This window comes from Malus domestica, chromosome 07 (assembly GCF_042453785.1).
Source record: "Malus domestica chromosome 07, GDT2T_hap1".
Lineage (NCBI taxonomy): Eukaryota > Viridiplantae > Streptophyta > Magnoliopsida > Rosales > Rosaceae > Malus > Malus domestica.
In genome coordinates, this window is record NC_091667.1 from 1666082 (window position 1) to 1685046 (window position 18965).

Sequence of the window (18965 nt, forward strand, 5' to 3'; positions counted from 1 at the left end):
TTCCCATCCAATTTTGACTTGTCAACCACATAACAATTCAATTGAGACAAGTTTTTACATAAACTTTCTCCATCAGAAAAATCATGAGCATCAGTGGGATCAAATAGGCCATCTAGTTGCTAAACACAACCCACATCATTCAATGCCATCATGTGGAGATCATAATCCCGGCCAACACAACAACCGCGTAGCCAGAAACCATTGTCAATTCAATAGGTATCCTATACTCAAAATATAAGATAAAATAGAATTAACAAGGTGCAACATTAAAACAAAATATGCAAAATAGTTATGTTCAAATACAATAATTTTACACAAATAATATAATAAGTTATTTACTTACAGATTTTGAACAACGATACTGTCATAATCAATGCCCTCCGGAGAACAACGATAGATTAGAAAAATATGTGATTTGTGCTTAATTTCAATGAAAGGAACAACTTTTATACCTGGCCGAAGTCCAATTCGGCTGAGAAGTGGTCTGAAAACCATCACGAACCGTCAGAACCCTAGAAATGGGTGGTTGTCGATCCGTCTCCTCCGATGCTTTGCCGCCCCTAAACTTGTTTGGGGTTTGTTCCTGGCCTCAAGGAAGTCGAACCACGGTGGTGGTCGACGGTGGTGTTCGCCGGAGACTGAGAACTCGCCAGAGAGACACAAGCACAGTGGCTGCTACTGTCCAGTGCGAGGGAGAGGTAAATGAGGGGTTTTCTCCACGGTTTCTGGTTCGCAAGGCTCCCAAATGTCATGAGAATGCAGTCCCTGTGGTTGTTGGTTGTGCGTATGTGTGCTCGAAGTGAAAGAGAGAGTGAAGAGAGATATGAGAGGGAGAGAAGGAGAGTTGTGAGAGAGAGATGAGAGGTGGGTGTTTCCTGAAAATTGGAGAGAAGAGTGGGGGTGTGGGCCCCACTTGGCACACAATCCAAAGTCATAAAAATAATATATATATATATATATATATATATATATATATATATATATATATAAGAGATAGAAAAATTTCTTCGTGAAGTGAAATTACAAAATTATTCTCGGCATTCAATGCTTTGTAGAATCTTCGTTGTAGCTCCGAATTCATTTTTACTTGCGCTTACGTATTTGTAATGTCGATTACTACAAGGATTCGGTAAAAGAATTTTTCATACGTCTCGTTATACAATGGTCAACAAAAGTCGACATCCTCGCCTCTAGGGGCATTTTCGTCATATTACTTTTTAAAAAATTAATAAAATTGTAAAATTAGGAAATGATTGTTACATTTGGAGTGCTAATAATAATTTCCAAAAGAAAAATGAATAGTCTGTTGGATTAAATATTGAGGGATTTTGTGAATTCCGTTTACCAACCGAACTAATCGATAATTTCACTTAACCCACTTTTGGTAATTGCAAGGAGACGAATAATATAACCATACATGTGTAAGTTGAATACTATGTTCGTAGTATGGATGCAACTCCAATATGCTTGATGTATTAATTTGGTTGTTTGTTATAGATATTTGAGTACACTGGTGAATATTGTCATACTTCGTTATTTTAATTTGAACTCAATTTCTTAATTGCAACCGCATTCTTAATTGGATGGAAATGTCGAGAAATAAAAAAACGATTTCTATCTCCAAGTTTAACTCACATGTAGCTTGCTTTTTTTTTTGGAGCAAATAAGAATAGAGATCATTTTTGCTCACCACCATAATGGTGTATGCTCACCATACACTTAATCAATTGACACGTGTCATTTCACTTAATCTTGGTGAATTTTTTTTCAAAATTGAAAAACTAACATTTAATGTGAAAGTTAACTAGAGTTAGATGAAAGAATACGTGTCAATTGATTAGATGTATAGTGAGCATAGTTTATGGTGATGAGCAAACATGCTCCCATAAGAATAACAGGGCTTTAATTTTATAGTTAATACTGATTTATCCTGCATTTAGTTGTCTAATCGCCATCATCAATGATTAGCAAAATAAAGGGGCAGAAAATTGGCATAAATCGATGAAGTAAACAACGAAAAAGAGGCTACACTGAACCGGTAATGTAACGATGCTTCTCATTCGATACATCGACAGCTCAAATACGAATTGTAAGACACGAGTTAACATCAAAGACTGGAATCATACCGGCGAAAGAAAATTCTATATGTACATAAGAAAAAAAGGAAACTAGGAAGAAATTAAAGCCTACTCGAACCAAATGATCCTTTGTTTCGAGTACCAATCTCGTTTGAGACGCCTCATACAAAATGGGAGTGTATAAAGTTTCCTACCGTGATTTAAAACAGCTCCATCAGTAGAGGGTCACCCGTCGCCATGGACCTTATAAGTTTAATGTAATCAGACTCACTGGAAACGGTCCACGGATGGACAGCTGCGACTTGAGCAGAATAAATACTTGAAGAGTTGCTAGATGATGCCTCTGGCTTATAAATCATTGTATTGAGCACTGAGTCATAGTTATTATGCGAATCCATTGCCATGAAAAACATGGGAACTGCTACCTTATTGTGGATTTCAAAATTTCCCACGAGACCTACAAGATCGACAAAGTCCCCAACAAATTGTCGAGGAATATAGAATACCTCGGAGCTGCACATAACGAGACTCTGCTCCCTTGGATTGCTCTCCTTGTAGTTGACCTGTAAATGGACTGGCATAGTGCTGACAACTTTCTTTACCATATTTGCTTGTTTCGACAACCATTCCAAGTCTTTACCGTTGACTGAGGATGTAATCCAAGACTGAGGCACCTGCAAGAGAGTGCATGAATGATCAGTCAGTGTTGGTTTAAAATTCAGGGTTTTGTACTCGGGATTTTGCACTACCTTGTTGGTAATCCACAGCTTAGTCTTGTCTGCTTGCAGTAGATTCCAGTAGTTGAGAACGGTATTGTCCTCGAGGAACAAGAATCCTTCAGCACTTGTAAACCTGTTATATATCTTGGGGAGATACCTACATACCATTTGCATAATTGTAAGGGCAGCATAATATACATTTAAAAAATGACGACAACAACGAAACTTATGAATGTGTGGAAGTTGGCAACGACAACAAAGAAACCATTGCATAACTAGTAACTTACTTGTATACTTGGTCCAATGTAGCTTGTTCCACACCGAATTTATCTTCAGAACTGTCCGACAAAATCACCACAGTTTTAAATACCCTTCCATAGAGCAATCTCCACTTCAAGGCAGTTCGTTCCATAGGCCCGCTGACAAACAAGATCATAACAACATTGCCAAAAAACTTCCTCCACCGAATCAAATTCCCTATCTCATAATTCACCGTCTCTGATTCCTTAACCCCAAGATGCACAGAAGGTAGTTTTCGAGGAATAAATTCCTTCTGGTTTGCATGGCCAATGATTGTTCTTGGCTTATCCAAATTCATGACCTTCTGACTCGGCTGAATATACCCCACAGCAAGCAAATCTTGAAGCCAAGCTGCAGTGAACTTCACCTCCTTCTCAGTCCAAAACCCTTCTTTCGCCATCAAATAACTCAATTCCAAAATTTTATCAAACAACCTAATCTTAGTAGATCTCCAAGTAACCAGGAACTTAATTAATCGTCCCACATTTACGTGAAGATCCTTCTCTTCCGTAAACGGGTATGCTTCAATCTTGTCATATCTATATATAGTTGGAGGATAGACAACAACATGACCACCAATCTCCCACAATATCCTTTGTGCCCAATAACCCCTCAATACATCAGAAGCCATTGTACTAACCGAAACAGGAAGCATCAAAGCCCAAAATGCATTCGAATGAAACAACGTATTAAAAGAATTCAATGGCACCATCATACCTTGAGGCAATGAAACTTTTGGAGCATGTTCATCAAACCTTATGTCGAACTCTTCTGAACCCGACCTCCTTGTGAAGTAAAAAACAGAATCCACATCGGGTAAGCCATTCGATATACCCTGCTGAATGTACTGCATTCCCCCAAATACTTCACCATAGTACCCTTCATGCGCAACTTCACCTACATTTTCTAAAGGCAATCCTCTAGGCCAAATTGATCGTTGCCCGAAATGAATGTACGGATTCACAACAGTTCTATTGGGGTTTTCATTAGGATACTGTAAAATCCTCTCCTGCATTACATCCACATTTGACAATTTCAAATCAAAGTGCTTACCGAGATCACCATCCGCCACATCCCCGCGATCATCAGCATCGTATATCATTTTCGCGCCGTGCTGGATAGCGAAAAGGTACCCAACACTCTTCCGCACATAAGAATCATAAGGAAGGTAGTCCAAAACCCGAAACTCCAATTTCGCTTGGTCATCCATTGACAAGTAAATGACTCCCTTGAGGCTCCAATCCACGGGGGTCCTCGAATTCCCAATTGCAAGGACCTGCCAGCCCTTGACTCTGACCAGCTTTCGAAGTGACTCGGAAGGGTAATCCGAAACGGAGACCACAATCCATCGATCGGACCTGAAAGAAGCGTAAACGGACGACTTATCGGAGATGGGTCGGATTGAATCGAAGGTGATAGTGGGGTATTGGAGGGGTTTGGGGACGTGGAGGTGGGATTTGAAGCAGAGGAAGGTGGAGGGGGAGTCGTTGGAGTTGTAGAGGAAGAAGAGGGTGGCGATGGTGAGTGTTAGGAGTGAGAAAGTGGCGATCTTGAAGATATTGAAGGAGACCCAATTGGGGGAAATCAAGGTTTTGGGATGAGAAAAGTGAAATGGTTGCTGGGTTTTGGAGGGATTGGGGGTTTTTGAAGCTGGGCGGTCCTGGACCAACATTTCACTTGCATCCAAAAACCTCTCTCACTGTAATCTGTGTGATGATTAAAAGCTGCAAAAAGGGTTTAGTTTTTGTAACGATTGATGTAATCTGGTGGAAATTCGGAGGAGATGAGCTGAGTTGTTGTGACTCTGTTCAACCACTTGTACTGACACTGACTACACTTGAATCTGCAGTCGTCAGTGGGAATACTTTATGTACATTCGTTTCGGGGTAAGCCACCGACACAATAAAGTAGGACAATGTGGCGGAGAATCTCAGGCTGGCTGCCAGAAATTCAAATTATTCAGGGAAGTAGGGAACTAAAATGTGGTTTGTACATAATTTCTTCTCTTTTTTTTTCTTTTAACTTTGTATCTTTGATCGAAAGTTTGTAGTAAGTTTTATTTGTCCATTGAGATTAATCAAGTTGCTAACTAGGCTCAGTGATTTTTCATTGGTAGAACACTCGTTTGGCAAATGATTTTAAATAACTGAAAACGTTTTTAGATAAAATATTTTTCAATTTCAAAAGTACTTGAAGTGATTTCTGCTAAAATTACTAGTTATGTGGTAGACTAAGTCTCATCACGGGCTAACAATAATGTGCTTCAAGTTCGGCCTATGACTAAAATCGTACTTACGACCTCTCACTTAGACGTAAATAGAAATATCATTATACCGTAATACTAAGAAACACATTTTTACCAAGGTTTAGTTTCAAAAATATTTTATTTAAAAGCGCTTTCAGTATGTTGGGTGGATAGATTTTTCAGTGTCCCCAGAATTCACGACAATACACCACATGTAATTATTCAATTGGAGGGACACTTAAAAAAATTCCACCAATAATTGATATTGTTAGTTTTTCAATTGTTAAAATAGTATGTGTCACTTTGTAATATGATCGGGTGATATATTTCTATTCACTTATAAGTAAAAGATCATAGATTTAAATCTCTCGAATGAAAGCTCAATACCAATTTATTCTCTCATATATAAATATAAATATATCTTTATGTAAGATTAAAAAAAACAAATCCCAAATAAGAAAATTGCACAATGGTCATTAGTTTTGTGCAATTTTAGTCAAAACTAATTTCTTTTAGTATTAACCATCTAATTGTCATTGAGCACTATGATTTAGTTATATTCTTCTCTTCTTGTAAGTTAAAGATCTACAACTCTCGTAAATAAAAAGTTCGATACCAATTTATAATTAATGACACATTGTGCGACTTAATCAGATTCTCCCACCTCTTAATATAAATAATTTGTATTAAAAACAATCATAAAAACTTCATATTGTGAATGTCGTATCAATATAATTACTTGAAAAAATCAGGCCAAGGAGAAGACTCAGAGTTGGGCTGGAATCATGGACTTCTCTAGACCCACAAAACAGTAGCCTACAAAAGAATTTCTCCAAAGGAAACACCATTTATTTTCATGATTTGATAGGAAATTTTGATTAAATCTGAACAAAAAAATACAAATGCTAAGAAAAAATGGGAAGGGTTGATTCTTGTGAAACAAACATTCAGTACCATTACAACTAGAACCTGATTCCTACCTCCTCTTCCTTTAGCTTCAGTGATTACTATTACATGTGTATTTTCCCCATACCAATTCCGTTCCGAATCCGAAACCCTTTCACCTCCTTTGATTATCCCCTACTTCCTATACCATATGATCCAGACAAATTATTACACAGACAGACTTACAACTTTCCCAGCTATGTCATCCCTCCCATCATTCTACATTGTAAACGGCATCGAAGATTATACAAGAGATCGTATTCGAACCCCTCTTCCGATCTTTCTCGACGCTCAATTTTTTGTTTTCGGTCACAAATCAGTGTTTTGTGTTTAGTTCATTCCACCTAGTCATAACATAGCTCTGGGATGCCAACTTTGCCACTTAAATATGATTTTCTAGGGATATCGCATTTGAGACTCGATACAGCATCGTTCTGTGTCAAACTTAATGAACTGGTCAATGCAAGCAAGGGTTCTAACAAGAAAGTTTGGTTTTCACTCTCACTAGTCCTTTCCTTCTCCTTCTCCATTTCTTCCAACAACGCTTTACCGGTCTCAATACCTATTGATCATCAAGCAACATGATGCAAACAAGATGTCAGAAGTGGTGTTTATAATTGGAGGCCTACAATCTCCAGTAGAACCTTTGATTAATTGCTCACCTGCAAGATGTCCGCCGTGGACATAGCCGCTAAATTTTTCACTTGTGTGTTCCCCGGTGAAGAAGATGCGGCCTACTGGGTTCTGGTCATAACACAAAAGATGAAAAATGTAATGTCAATTCGTTTCAAAGTTGTCTATTAAGCTTGAGCTTTTCCTATTCATAGATCAAGAAAAAAATAGGAGATAGAGCAATGCTTAGCAAAAATTTTGTCTCTTATTTTTCTTATACAAAATTGTCTTACTCCATGATGTGGCACACCACGTGACTGGACAATTGATTCACACTATGTGCAAAATATGCACGGGCGGGATCTGAAAGGCACATGTGGCAAACCACGTGCAACCATATCATAGAGTAAGAGCTTCTGTACAAATTTCACTAGAAGATAGACTTCGTGAAAGTTAAAAGTTTAGCATACTCCAACTCAGGTTTAAGAATCATACAAAAAGAAAAATATCTAAAGGTCAGTTTTTAACACGATGAGCTCTACCGGATGGATAAGTCATTCTCCTCAACACAAACCAACTGTACTACTATTCTCTAATTCCACTTTATAACTTAATTACCAAAGAGGAAGGGGGCACCAAACATCGGTATTAGAGAATCCTCTAAGAGTTAAACTAATAATCTTTTAAGCTAACAGAAGCATTAAGTGAAATTAATATATGGCGAAACGCAACATCTAAGGGAGAGAAGGCAAACCTTGATGTCATGAACAAAATGGTCATTAGAGACTATAGGGTAGTTACTGTAGCTGCCTCGCTGGAATCTATTGTTCCACCAGCGAGGTACAAGTATATCAGTCGCTTCGGGAATGTTGGGCCCAAACATGTCCGTAAGAGCCCCCATGGCTTCTTTCAACGTCTCCTCATCAGACTGAGCTTCCACACGCTTTGATTCCTCATTCGTTAAGGTCACGACCAACATATTGGATCCTGGATAAGCATTCTCCATGTGCTGATGACATGGCAACAGATTAGCAGCCATTTAACAGATTAGCAGCAATCTCACATATTTTATTTGTCATAATAAAAGTTTAGAAAATATCCATATGTCGGTCAAATAAATCGTATAGTACATGAAAGAGACAATGACATCCGACAATGCCTCCATGATTGTGGTCCTTAAAATATATGGTTTGTTTCCTAATACAACCAAAGAAGATGATTTTACTAATACACACATTTGAGATTTGATTAAAGTATGCATTATACAAATATGAAAGCAAATGAACGATGGTTGAGATAGAGATCGAAGTGCAATCAATATTGCCAGCTCTAAAAGAGTGACAGAAATATCAATGCGTCATGAAATGAAGAACCATTCAAACTAATACTGGAAGAGACTAGTTTGTTAATCACAACAACAACAACAGGAATCAATCTTTGTTACCAAAATGTAAACAGAGATAGTTACAGCCTAACCCTAAAACACACGCAGCATACTAGACAAGGCCGTGATCAAGTTTCAAAACGAACTACTGAGGTAATCTAAAATGGAAGAGGTGCGTACTTTATGGTCTAACATTAAGAAATGTGTCCCTACACATAATGGGGAAGCAGCAAGTTTCCTATCAACTCAAAGTAAAATGACAGCATGGTTGTATGCGCAGACAGCCAAAACATGGTTATACATAGTGAAGGTTGTGTTCAAAGATCCTGTAAGTGTGCAATTGTAAATTTTGTTGTTTTCCAAAGGTTCATGAACCACAACACTTGACATGAACTTTTGAAATGTTGTCATTTTGTGATCCTTGGTGAGGACCATATATACACTAAATTAAATAAGTAATAGTGGCATGAAAATATGACAGGCCAGTTGGAAATCCAGTGCAGAACACAACATATGGAATCTATTCATATGCTGGAAATGAAAATCCATATATATGTTGGCTTGCGTCGAGAATGACAAATATTTAAACCAACCTGCCAAAATGTGTAGTAGCCTCTTCTCTCATGGGCATACAGGAAGAACTCTTTTCCTGGCCCACATGGCCAAAACTTATACGGGAACTTCAGAAAGATCTTCGTGTAAACTATCACATCGCATTTCGCTATAGCCTCTGTTTTCCACCTCTGTGTTATTTAATTCATCAAAGTTAGTATGATTTCAGGCGAAGTAAACTAACAATATCAAAATGAGACTTTGACTGAGATGCGCATTCAATCATAGGGTTACAACCAATTAACCATAAACAGTTATCCACCAGTTTCATTAAGTTAAAACTAGGCAAATTATATTGCAAACAGTTACAACCTTCATAACTATCAACAATAAGTAAATCCAATCAAAACTCGAAGATTTATCTACCTTGTCTTGTTTTTGTATCACCAATCATTGCCACTTCACTGTTGTTAGTCTTTAACAGTTTACAGTCATGAATTTGTGCACTACCTATTGTAGTACGGCAAATGCAACGATCTTACTTAGCACTTTTTTTCCTTGATTATTTAATGCCGCTATTAGTAAAGGAAATCTAAAAGATTATCCATGGCCATAAGAAACCAAGGCATTGTACAATCAATCATCGCATTTGTTTATGTGTAAGAAGGGCAGTAATCACTATTTTGAAATACTGATCCGCATTCACCACCTACTAGTGAAACAAGCAGTAAGGCACAGCCCACATTAGTTAACCTATTTGGAAGCCAATGGGTTATAATTCTATGGATCCTAAATCCATGGTATTGGCAATTTGGCATATTAAAAACACAGCTTGCTAATCCTTCCCATGCGTCACCAACCAGTGAAACTTATTTAATGAGCCCAGCAATCCATAATTTCTGACTTCTTCAACTAAATTGCATTTAATAATGTGGACCACACCTCAGAAACCAAGTAAACAAATAGCAAATCCCATCTAAAGGGACCCATATCCTAGGGATGTAGCCCTTCAGCTCCCACAGGGACCCATATCCTAGGAACGTAGCCCTTCAGCTCCCACAGGGACCCATATCCTAGGAACGTAGCCCTTCAGATCGCACTATAGTGCAAGGAAAATTAACGACCAATAGCTAAGAGCCACACCCACATATTATGTTGTAAGATTTGTGGTGGCAATTGGCAGCGAGCCTAGTGACACCAACATATGCAAGGGAGCGGCCAGCACGATGTTACGTGAGCAAATTAAATCATATAAGAGCTTGATAAGCTTGATATAGCCACATAAAAGAACAGAAAATATGGCAAAAATACGAATTAACTCATTGAAATGATATAAATATGAGAAAAGACGTACGGGTAAGGGTGGATTGAAGGCAATGAGGTCGCTCTGGAGAACACCAATGCTAACTGACAAAATCATGTAATTTGCTTGGAAGATGCAACCATCTTCCGTCATTACCGTAACGCCGTTTCTCCAGTGCTGCAACGCCCGAACAACCTGCCCCAAATCAAGCAGGGAATCATCTTGTCATATATGGATTAACAGTAAAAAAAATAAAAAATTATTTGACCACAAACATTAACATGTGAAGTTCCCAAGGCAACCACCCCATAAGATCCTGCACGGTCAAGCTAAGGAAAACTGTGCAATCTAAATTTCAGAGATGAAAGGGGAAATATTTATTGAAGCAGAATCTGCTCAGAAATTGACTATTGAGACCCATATGCTCTTTTGAGCGTTCTAGAAGTTACAAGAAAACATGGGGAAAGAACTTGCATTAAATGAGACGTATCGGGTTAATAATATCATGTCATGTGCAAATTTATCTCGATTTTATATGATATTTTTAAATCAAAACGTCATATGATGATAACCGGGGTTATACAAGTTACTCTCGGAAACATGGCAACAAAACTGTTTCTTTCAACAAAAATGGAGGTGAAGACAGCAGCCCAGGAACTGGAGAAAAAGTGACAATACTCCCATTTTCGTGTTATTATTATTTGACCCGATATGACATTTCACCTCAACAGTTTAATGTTCTTGGGGCCTACAAGTTTATGTGAGTGGTAAAAGGGCTTTTAAAGGTCTCAAGGATCATGTCCCTTCATATATGTACGAGTTAAATCAAAGGGAAAATGAAAGAAAAGGTGTTGAGTCCGATCTTTGGTATAAAATGGATGTCAAGAAGCCACAAAATTTTCATATATCAATTTCTTCACCTAAAATAGAAAAACCAGTACTGGATAATTGAATATCATCATATAGTCATAGACAGTAAAATTGACAGAAAAAAGAGGTCTAAATTTCATGGGGTGGATAATTTTAAAAGTAGAAATCTTCTCTTGGGAAAAATAAAATAAAATTATACTAACTCGTGTAAATACAGTAATATATAACCAGTAACAAAAAGAAAAAAGATCCAATAAGACAAAATGAGCGCTAAAAAAACAAAAAAATTAGTTGACCTTGAGATCATCTCCAAATCTGGGCTAAAAGCCAAATTACTCCCCTCAAACACTCTCCAACCCATGTTAAAATTTTAGGCTAAATGCTAAATGTTATTTCTGGGCCAAATACTCCCAGCTTTCCGCCCGGGCTAAATGTCAAATGTTTATCGGAATTTAAATTTTTTTAGATTAAAATGTTCATAAAATTAATTTACAATAATCTACATATTTATTTTTTATTTTTAAATTGATTTAAGAAAAAAATTATCCTAAGTTCATTCTTTAATAATTATTGGCTAAAATTTTAGGGCAGAAGGGTTGAAGCAGAAAAGATGTTTCTGGGCTAAAAGCCAAATTTTCCGGGCTAAAAAATTTGGCTTTTAGCCCAAGGTTGGAGATTGTCTGAAGAAAGAAGGGTGTATTTTACAATATAATAATGACAGAATTATATTAATATCACATAACAAAAGAAGAACAGCTTTCAGAAACGTCATTATCTACAGACTCCAAAGATGGGTCAATCTTCCTCAACAGCAAAAGCAAAACGGGTGAATTTTTACTGGCAGTGTAAATGCTGACCACAATTTATTATAGTTTAATAAATTTAAAATTTGTGTATATAACAATATATTTTAAAATTTAAAATAAACTAATAATAATAAATAGGAAGTAAGTATTATTATCACACTTGAGGATAGTGCGTAAAAATATTTCGAGAAAAACTGCGCTTACATACAAACAAAGCAGAATTTCACAGTTTTCTCCTCCAACTTTTGTATTATTATTTGTATTTTTTTCTCAAATATTTCCCTTTTGTTTATCCTATGATTGGGAAAAAAAAGCCAATTTTGTAAAAGCTTTACAACACAAGCTTGTAACAAAAACAACAACAGCAGTAACTAAATCTTATTTTAATTAATAAAGTGTATAAATTTTAGAATCCAACTGTATTCGGTTTTGCTCTGTTACAACACGAGATTGTAACTGAGCAAAGATTATTAGAAAATTATTATTGTTCCATGATGAGATTAAAATCAGCACACCTCAACCTCTGGATGATAAGATCTTACTTCTATGCAAATTTGCACCGCTTCTCGAAATGATTGGGCTAAGCAACTAAATAAAACTAAATATGCTAAAAATTCGAAAACCAGAAGATCCGATGCTGGTACCTTATTGAACTTGAGACGACTGTCCAGCAGTTTACCCTCAGAGTTAAAAAGAAAATCTTCAGCCATTTTGTATAGCAAATGCTCATAACCTCTCTCGTCCGCAACCAAAAACTCTCGTTCTCCATAATCCAAAAAGGTTGATATGGGCTCCACTTCTGTACCACAATACAAAAAACCCCATTTCTCAAAGAGCAAAAAATGAAAATGAAAATTCCAAACAAACAATTGACCGCGGAATGAGCTGTGAAAACTGACCTGGCATCTCAAAATCGTGTAGGGTGAAATCAATGGCGAGCTCCATCGGCGTTTTCTGTGTACTGGACAACCACACCCAAGAACAAAAAAAAAAAATCAAAACCCATATTCTGCGCATGTAAAATTTAAAGACTAAATTTTTAAATACTACAAAAGGGTAATATTACAGAAACTAATTGTAGAGAATATTTACAAATTAAATTATTTGTCTTTAATAAAATGAACGCGTTTTGTCATTTCATTTATAAGATTTTTATTTAAAAATTTAATCTCCCTAATTTTAGTTTGAAAAGTTGAATTTATTATCAAGAAGAAGCCAAAACGATAGAGACGGGAGATATTACGAGGGCGGTTCGGTGGCATTGGAGAAATCGCCGCCGTAGCCACAGTCGGCTTCAAGCTTCTTCAACTTCTGCACCGCCGACTCCACTTCCTTCTTGTACGTCTCTTCCACCAGTCCTCTAGGAAATACCTTCCCGCTGCAAAAATAAAAAACCAGTGAACTCAACGAGTTAGTAATATCCTCCACCCACGGCGCATTTTAGAAACAAACACCCAACATAGTAGCTAAAAGTCCACGTGGGCGCTAGTTTACGCCGGTGGTGCCAAAACAAACAGTTCACCGCCGGAGCAGAATTGCAGAGAAAATTCTAAATTGCGGGGTATGACAAAATGCCGAAACAAATTAATTCCCCAAAGGCGCAAAGTAGCAAGCAACGCATAAAAATGACGTGCGGGGAACAAAACGTGTAAGCGCGAACACTGCGCACACGGCTCACGTTAACCAAAAACCGGCAGGAACAAATTAGCTAAATAAATGAATGACGAGAAGAGAAACGACGTCGTAACGGACCTGCGATCGTAGATGTTGTAGCGAGCATTACTGTAATCGGAGAAGAAAGTGCGGAGATTCGACTTCCGGGCAAGGTCCAAGACCGGGTTCAATTCTCTGCCTCCGACTCCGACTATCCAACCGGCGCCAAGCTCTACCGGCACGCCGCCGAAATCTTGTTTTCGGATCCTACCGCCGATTCGGTCGGAAGCTTCCAGAATCACCACGTCCTCCACGCCGTTCTCGATCAACACCTTCGCCGCCGATAAACCTTTCAAAAGGAAGTAATTAAACACAAGAAATTAAGACCGAAGAGAGAAATGAGAGTAAAATTAGGAATTGGACAATCGACGGTGGCGATTGGCGCTCACCGGAGACTCCGGCGCCGACGATGATGACGGAGGAGCAAGACGGGGAATTCATGAATAGAGAGAGATAGAGAGAGTCGGGGGGGGGGGGGGGGGCGGGGTGTGGCGGGGCGCTGTGTGTATCGTTTGGATACAGAAGCAGAAATAGCGGGAGTTGGTTTATATAGTTTTTTCTTTTTCTTTCGTTCTGGGTTAGATGTTCAGGAAAGTGAGGAAGATTTTTTTTTTTTTACTCTCCTTCTCTAGTTTGACGAATTGGCACGTGGACGTGGCAAACGGGAGATTTTGTGTGCTAGTATTTAAAAATACCGGAAAATGATCATCTCCGGATTCCTAAGACTTAATCATCTTCGTCAAATAATTTGAGCTCTTGAATACACGAACCCACTTTAAAACTTATAATAATTTTAGTTGTTGGATCAAATTTCAAGGGATATGATTGTTTGATGAGGATGATTATGTGGAAGGGATCCAGAGATGATCCCTTTCCAAAAATATCAGTATACGTAAAAATATCGAACTGTTAATTTGTGAAAATATCAATAGATATATTAAAATCGTTGTTTTCTAATTAAATTGTTTACTTACTTCTTTCTAAGCATTCAAGCTCCTTATAGAAATAGAATTTGTTAAGTGTAGGCTCCCTGTAGAAACAAAATTCATTTCCTCTAAGTCAATCACTAGTACACATTAAAGCCTCAACTGTTTTAGGTGTTAAGGAAGCTCTAAAAGGATCAACAACTCTCCCACCAAGACTAAAGACATTCTCACTATCAACGGTGCTACTAGGAATGGCCAATACATCCTTAGCAACTTTACTAAGAGTTGGATATTGACCACAATTTCCTTTCCACCAATCCAAAAGATTGAAACCCTCATATGTTAGGCTTTGATGTAGATCATTGAAGTACATATCCACTTCATTGGTTATCTCATTTTGTTGTGCCTCAGATCTCTTTTGTTGGATCCACCCCACCCATCATCTAGTAGAACACTTGATCTTTGCTCCACATTTGAGGTAGCATTGCTACTGGTACTAGTACTACTACTACTAAGGGCCACTCTCTCCTTATATGCATTATACAACTCGGTTACATAGCCTTTAACCCTTACTTTCTCCTCCCTTATTTTGTCTCATCCATAGCCGAGCTCTTATAGATTTGTCTCTAACATTTCAAATTTGTACCTCGGGTCAAGTGCTTGGGCTACAAAGAGAATATGATTCACCTTTTCAATGTCACCCTAATATTTGTCAAACTTGAGCTTCATTGAGGTAGCCACACTTTGCAAAGTGATATTAAAGGCGTTTAAAATTTGTTCTTGTATCTCCACTTGCAAGGCAATCACCGTGCTAAGTATTAAGTGTGACATTGGAGTAAAGGTTGCACTCAATGTCAAGGTGGCATTATAAAACTTTTTGAGAAAGTGAGCAAAACTCACTAACCTTTCCCAATCATCCACCTCCGAATGACCCACCCGCTTGGCCTTTGTTGTCACCCCCATCAACCTCTTTCGAGACCTTATTTTTAAAGTAAGCAATAAAAGAGTCGCACTCAAAGGCCATCTTAGATAACACTTCTTTAAACTTGAAGGCATTATTAAGCATTTCATACATGGCATTCCACCTTGTGACAATATCAAAAGGGATACTTGACATCCTATCAAATCTCAACAAGACACAATATTCCCTAAAAGACTCCAACCTTGCCGGGGATGAGTGTATAAACTTCACACAATTTCTTATGACATCAATCTCACAACTAAGCTCTGACATTCCATCCTTAACTATTAAATTAAAGATGTGACAAGCGCACCTCATGTGAAAGTGAGCCCCGCCAAGTAAAAAAGTACCATTTGACTTGAGTTTTCTTTTCATGTATGCAATAGCGGTGTTATTTGCACTAGCATTGTCAACGGTAATGCTAAACACCTTGTCTATGCCTCAATCATTCAAGCAAACCTCTAGACATCTTCCAATATCATCACTCTTGTGAGAAGTAACTTGGACAAAGTTTAGAATCCTCTTATGCAACCCCCAATTAGTGTCCAAAAAATGGGCCGTGATGACCAAGTAGTTCATCTTTTGAATCAAGGTCCAAATGTCGGTTGTAATACTTACTCTCAACCGCTCAATCACACTTTTTATTTTTGCCTTCTCTTCAAAATACAACTCCAAAACCGCCGTCGCCGCCACCTTATGCCTATTAGGAGGTTTGTACTTTGGATTCAAGTCACGAATAAAAGCTCGAAAGTCCTCTTGATCAACCACCCTAAAAGGCATCTCCGCTATTATAATCCACCTCACACATCTCCTATCAAGTCTTTTTTTTATTAAAAGTGTGAGTGACAACTGGACCTTCCATCCTCATTTGTGTCAATGTAGGTTGATTTGTATCCACATTCTTAAAAAGACTAGAACCCTGGGCATTTCCTCAAATGCTTAAGAATTCACGCCGTCCCATGAGTTATAAGGTGTGCCGGTACTAAGAGTTTGCAATGCTTGCATTCAGCCATGAATAATTTCTCCCAATTTTTATCGGTGATCATTAGCCTCTTAGCATCGTTCCACGTCGGACTTGGACACTTTCTCCTATTGCCTTTTTTTCAAGGATGACCCTCCCATTGTTTCACTACTTCTTCTACTTCTTCTTCCTGCTCTTCCCCATCTTCCCCCCCATCCCCCTCTTCTTCTATTTGTTCTAATGCAATATCCTCTTCCATATCTGGATCATCATCCTAACAATCTTCATAATAATCATTATGCAAATAATCTTGAGGTGAGGAAATGCCTAGTTGAAAAGTACCAATAGGTTGGGTTTGTTTTCGTTTTCCTAATACCGAGACCATATGTGTACTAGATTGGCTATTGGACCCGTCCATCCTAACAAAGTTATGGGTGTATCCTAATAGTTTTGGGACTGTATGCAGTAGTGGATTAGTGTGAAATATATATATATATATATATATATATATATATATATATATATATATATGAATTCTCTTTAATTCTCTTTAATTGTTTCCTCTTACTTTACACATATTGAATATGTTAATGTTATTGCATTTGAATTGGATATGGGATTTATTGATTGGAATTTGGATATATGATGAATTGTGGTTGTGATATATTAATGCGCATTGTTATTTTATTTGTTAGGATGGACGGGTCTATGCCAATCTAGTACACCTATGGTCTCGGTATTAGGAAAACGAAAACAAACCTAACCTAGTGGTACCTTTCAGCTAGGCACTCCCCTCACTTCAAGATTATTTGCATAATGATTATTATGAAGATTGTTGGGATGATGATCTGGATATGGAGGAGGATATTGCATTAGAACAAATAGAAGAAGAGGGGGAAGAGGGGGAATAGGGGGAAGATGGGGAAGAGCAGGAAGAGGAAGTATAAGAAGTAGTGAGACAATGGGAGGGTCCTCCTTGGAAAAAGGGCAATAGGAGAAATGGTCCAAGTCCGGCATGGAACGATGCTAAGAGGGTAACGATCACCGATAAGAATAGGGAGAAATTGTTCATGGACAAATGCAAGCATTGCAAACTCTTAGTACCGGCACACCTTATAACTCATGGGACAATGGGAATTCTTAAGCATTTGAGGAAATGCCCGGGTTCTAGTCTCTTTGAGAATGTAGATCTGAACCAACCTACATTGACACAAGCGAGGATGAGAGGTCCGATTGTCATTCACACTTTCAATAAAAAAAGACTTGATAGGAGATGTGTGATGTGGATTATAATAGCGGAGATGCCTTTTAGGGTGGTTGATCAAGAGGACTTTCGATATTTTATTCGTGACTTGAATCCAAAGTACAAACCTCCTAATAGGCATAAGGTGGTAGCGGCGGTTTTAGAATTGTATTTTGAAGAGAAGGCAAAAATAAAAAGTGTGATTGAGGGGTTAAGAGTGAGTATTACAACCGACACTTGGACCTCGATTCAAAAGATAAACTACATGGTCATCATGGCCCATTTTTTAGACTCTAATTGGGGGTTGCATAAGAGGATCCTAAACTTTGTCCAAGTTACTTCTCACAAATGTGATGATATTGGAAGATGTCTAGAGGTTTGCTTGAATGATTGGGGCATAAACAAGGTGCGCTTGTCACATTTTTCAATTTGATAGTTAAGGATGGAATGGCAGAGCTTAGTTGTGAGATTGATGCCATAAGAAATTGTGTGAAGTTTATACACTCATCCCCGACAAGGTTGGAGTCTTTTAGGGAATATTGTGTCTTTTTGAGATTTGATAGGATGTCAAGTATCCCTTTTGATGTTGTCACAAGGTGGAATGCCACTTATGAAATGCTTAATAGTGCTTTCAAGTTTAAAGAAGTGTTTTCTAAGATGGCCTTTGAGTGTGACTCTTTTATTGCTTACTTTAAAGAGAAAGTCTCAAAAGAGGTTGATGGGGTGACAACAAAGGCCAAACGGGTGGGTCTTCCAGAGGTGGATGATTGGGAAAGGTCGGTGAGTTTTGTTCAATTTCTAAAAAAGTTTTATGATGCCACCTTGACATTGAGTGCAACTCTTACTCCAACGTCACATTTAATACTTAGCATGGTGATTACCTTACAAGTGGAGATACAAGAACAAATTTTAAACGCCTCTAATGCCACTTTGCAAAGTGTGGCTACCTCAATGAAGCTCAAGTTTGACAAATATTGGGGTGACATTGAAAAGGTGAATCCTATTCTCTTTGTAGCCCAAACATTCAACCCAAGGTACAAATTTGAAATGTTGGAGACAAATCTAGAAGAGCTCGGCTATGGATGGGACAAAATAAGGAAGGATAAAGTAAGGATTAAAGGCTATGTAACCGAGTTGTATAATGCATATAAGGAGGGAGTGGTCCTTAGTAGTAGTAGTAGTGGTAGTACTAGTAGCCGATGATGGGGGGTGATAGTAGATATTGATGTTGCTTCAAGGATGACAAGGAAGATTCAACGAAAGAGATCTGAGGCACAACAAAATGAGATAGCCAATGAAGTGGATATGTACTTCAATGATCCACATCAAAGCCTAACATATAAGGGT

At 37.9% G+C, this 18965-nt stretch overlaps 2 protein-coding genes across 2 annotated transcripts; both read right to left on the reverse strand.

Annotated features, from left to right (window-relative positions):
* Nucleotides 1-2039: 2039 nt before the first annotated feature.
* On the reverse strand, nucleotides 2040-5088 carry LOC103438426 (probable glycosyltransferase STELLO2). Its single transcript, XM_008376977.4, has 3 exons — nucleotides 3085-5088; nucleotides 2828-2954; nucleotides 2040-2752 (listed from the first exon to the last, which is right to left on the reverse strand). The coding sequence occupies exons 1-3, from the start codon at nucleotides 4767-4769 to the stop codon at nucleotides 2279-2281; spliced, it is 2286 nt and encodes a 761-aa protein (XP_008375199.2). The 5' UTR covers nucleotides 4770-5088; the 3' UTR covers nucleotides 2040-2278.
* Nucleotides 5089-6248: 1160 nt separating this feature from the next.
* On the reverse strand, nucleotides 6249-14138 carry LOC103438425 (polyamine oxidase 1). Its single transcript, XM_008376976.4, has 10 exons — nucleotides 13917-14138; nucleotides 13567-13816; nucleotides 13058-13192; nucleotides 12714-12775; nucleotides 12459-12613; nucleotides 10190-10333; nucleotides 8877-9026; nucleotides 7654-7908; nucleotides 6950-7031; nucleotides 6249-6849 (listed from the first exon to the last, which is right to left on the reverse strand). Exons 1-10 carry the CDS (start codon nucleotides 13966-13968, stop codon nucleotides 6632-6634), a joined length of 1503 nt encoding a protein of 500 aa, XP_008375198.2. The 5' UTR covers nucleotides 13969-14138; the 3' UTR covers nucleotides 6249-6631.
* Between the last annotated feature and the right edge of the window lie 4827 nt (nucleotides 14139-18965).

Coding starts and splice junctions, on each gene's coding strand:
- LOC103438426 (XM_008376977.4), bottom strand. CDS start 4,769: ATGTTGGTCCAGGACCGCCCAGCTTCAAAAACCCCCAATCCCTCCAAA. Junction 2,955..3,084: donor ACATTGGACCAAGTATACAA/GTAAGTTACTAG, acceptor AATGGTATGTAG/GTATCTCCCCAAGATATATA. Junction 2,753..2,827: donor AGCTGTGGATTACCAACAAG/GTAGTGCAAAAT, acceptor ACTCTCTTGCAG/GTGCCTCAGTCTTGGATTAC.
- LOC103438425 (XM_008376976.4), bottom strand. CDS start 13,968: ATGAATTCCCCGTCTTGCTCCTCCGTCATCATCGTCGGCGCCGGAGTC. Junction 13,193..13,566: donor TACAACATCTACGATCGCAG/GTCCGTTACGAC, acceptor TTATTTTTGCAG/CGGGAAGGTATTTCCTAGAG. Junction 7,032..7,653: donor ATTTTGTTCATGACATCAAG/GTTTGCCTTCTC, acceptor TGTTATGACCAG/AACCCAGTAGGCCGCATCTT.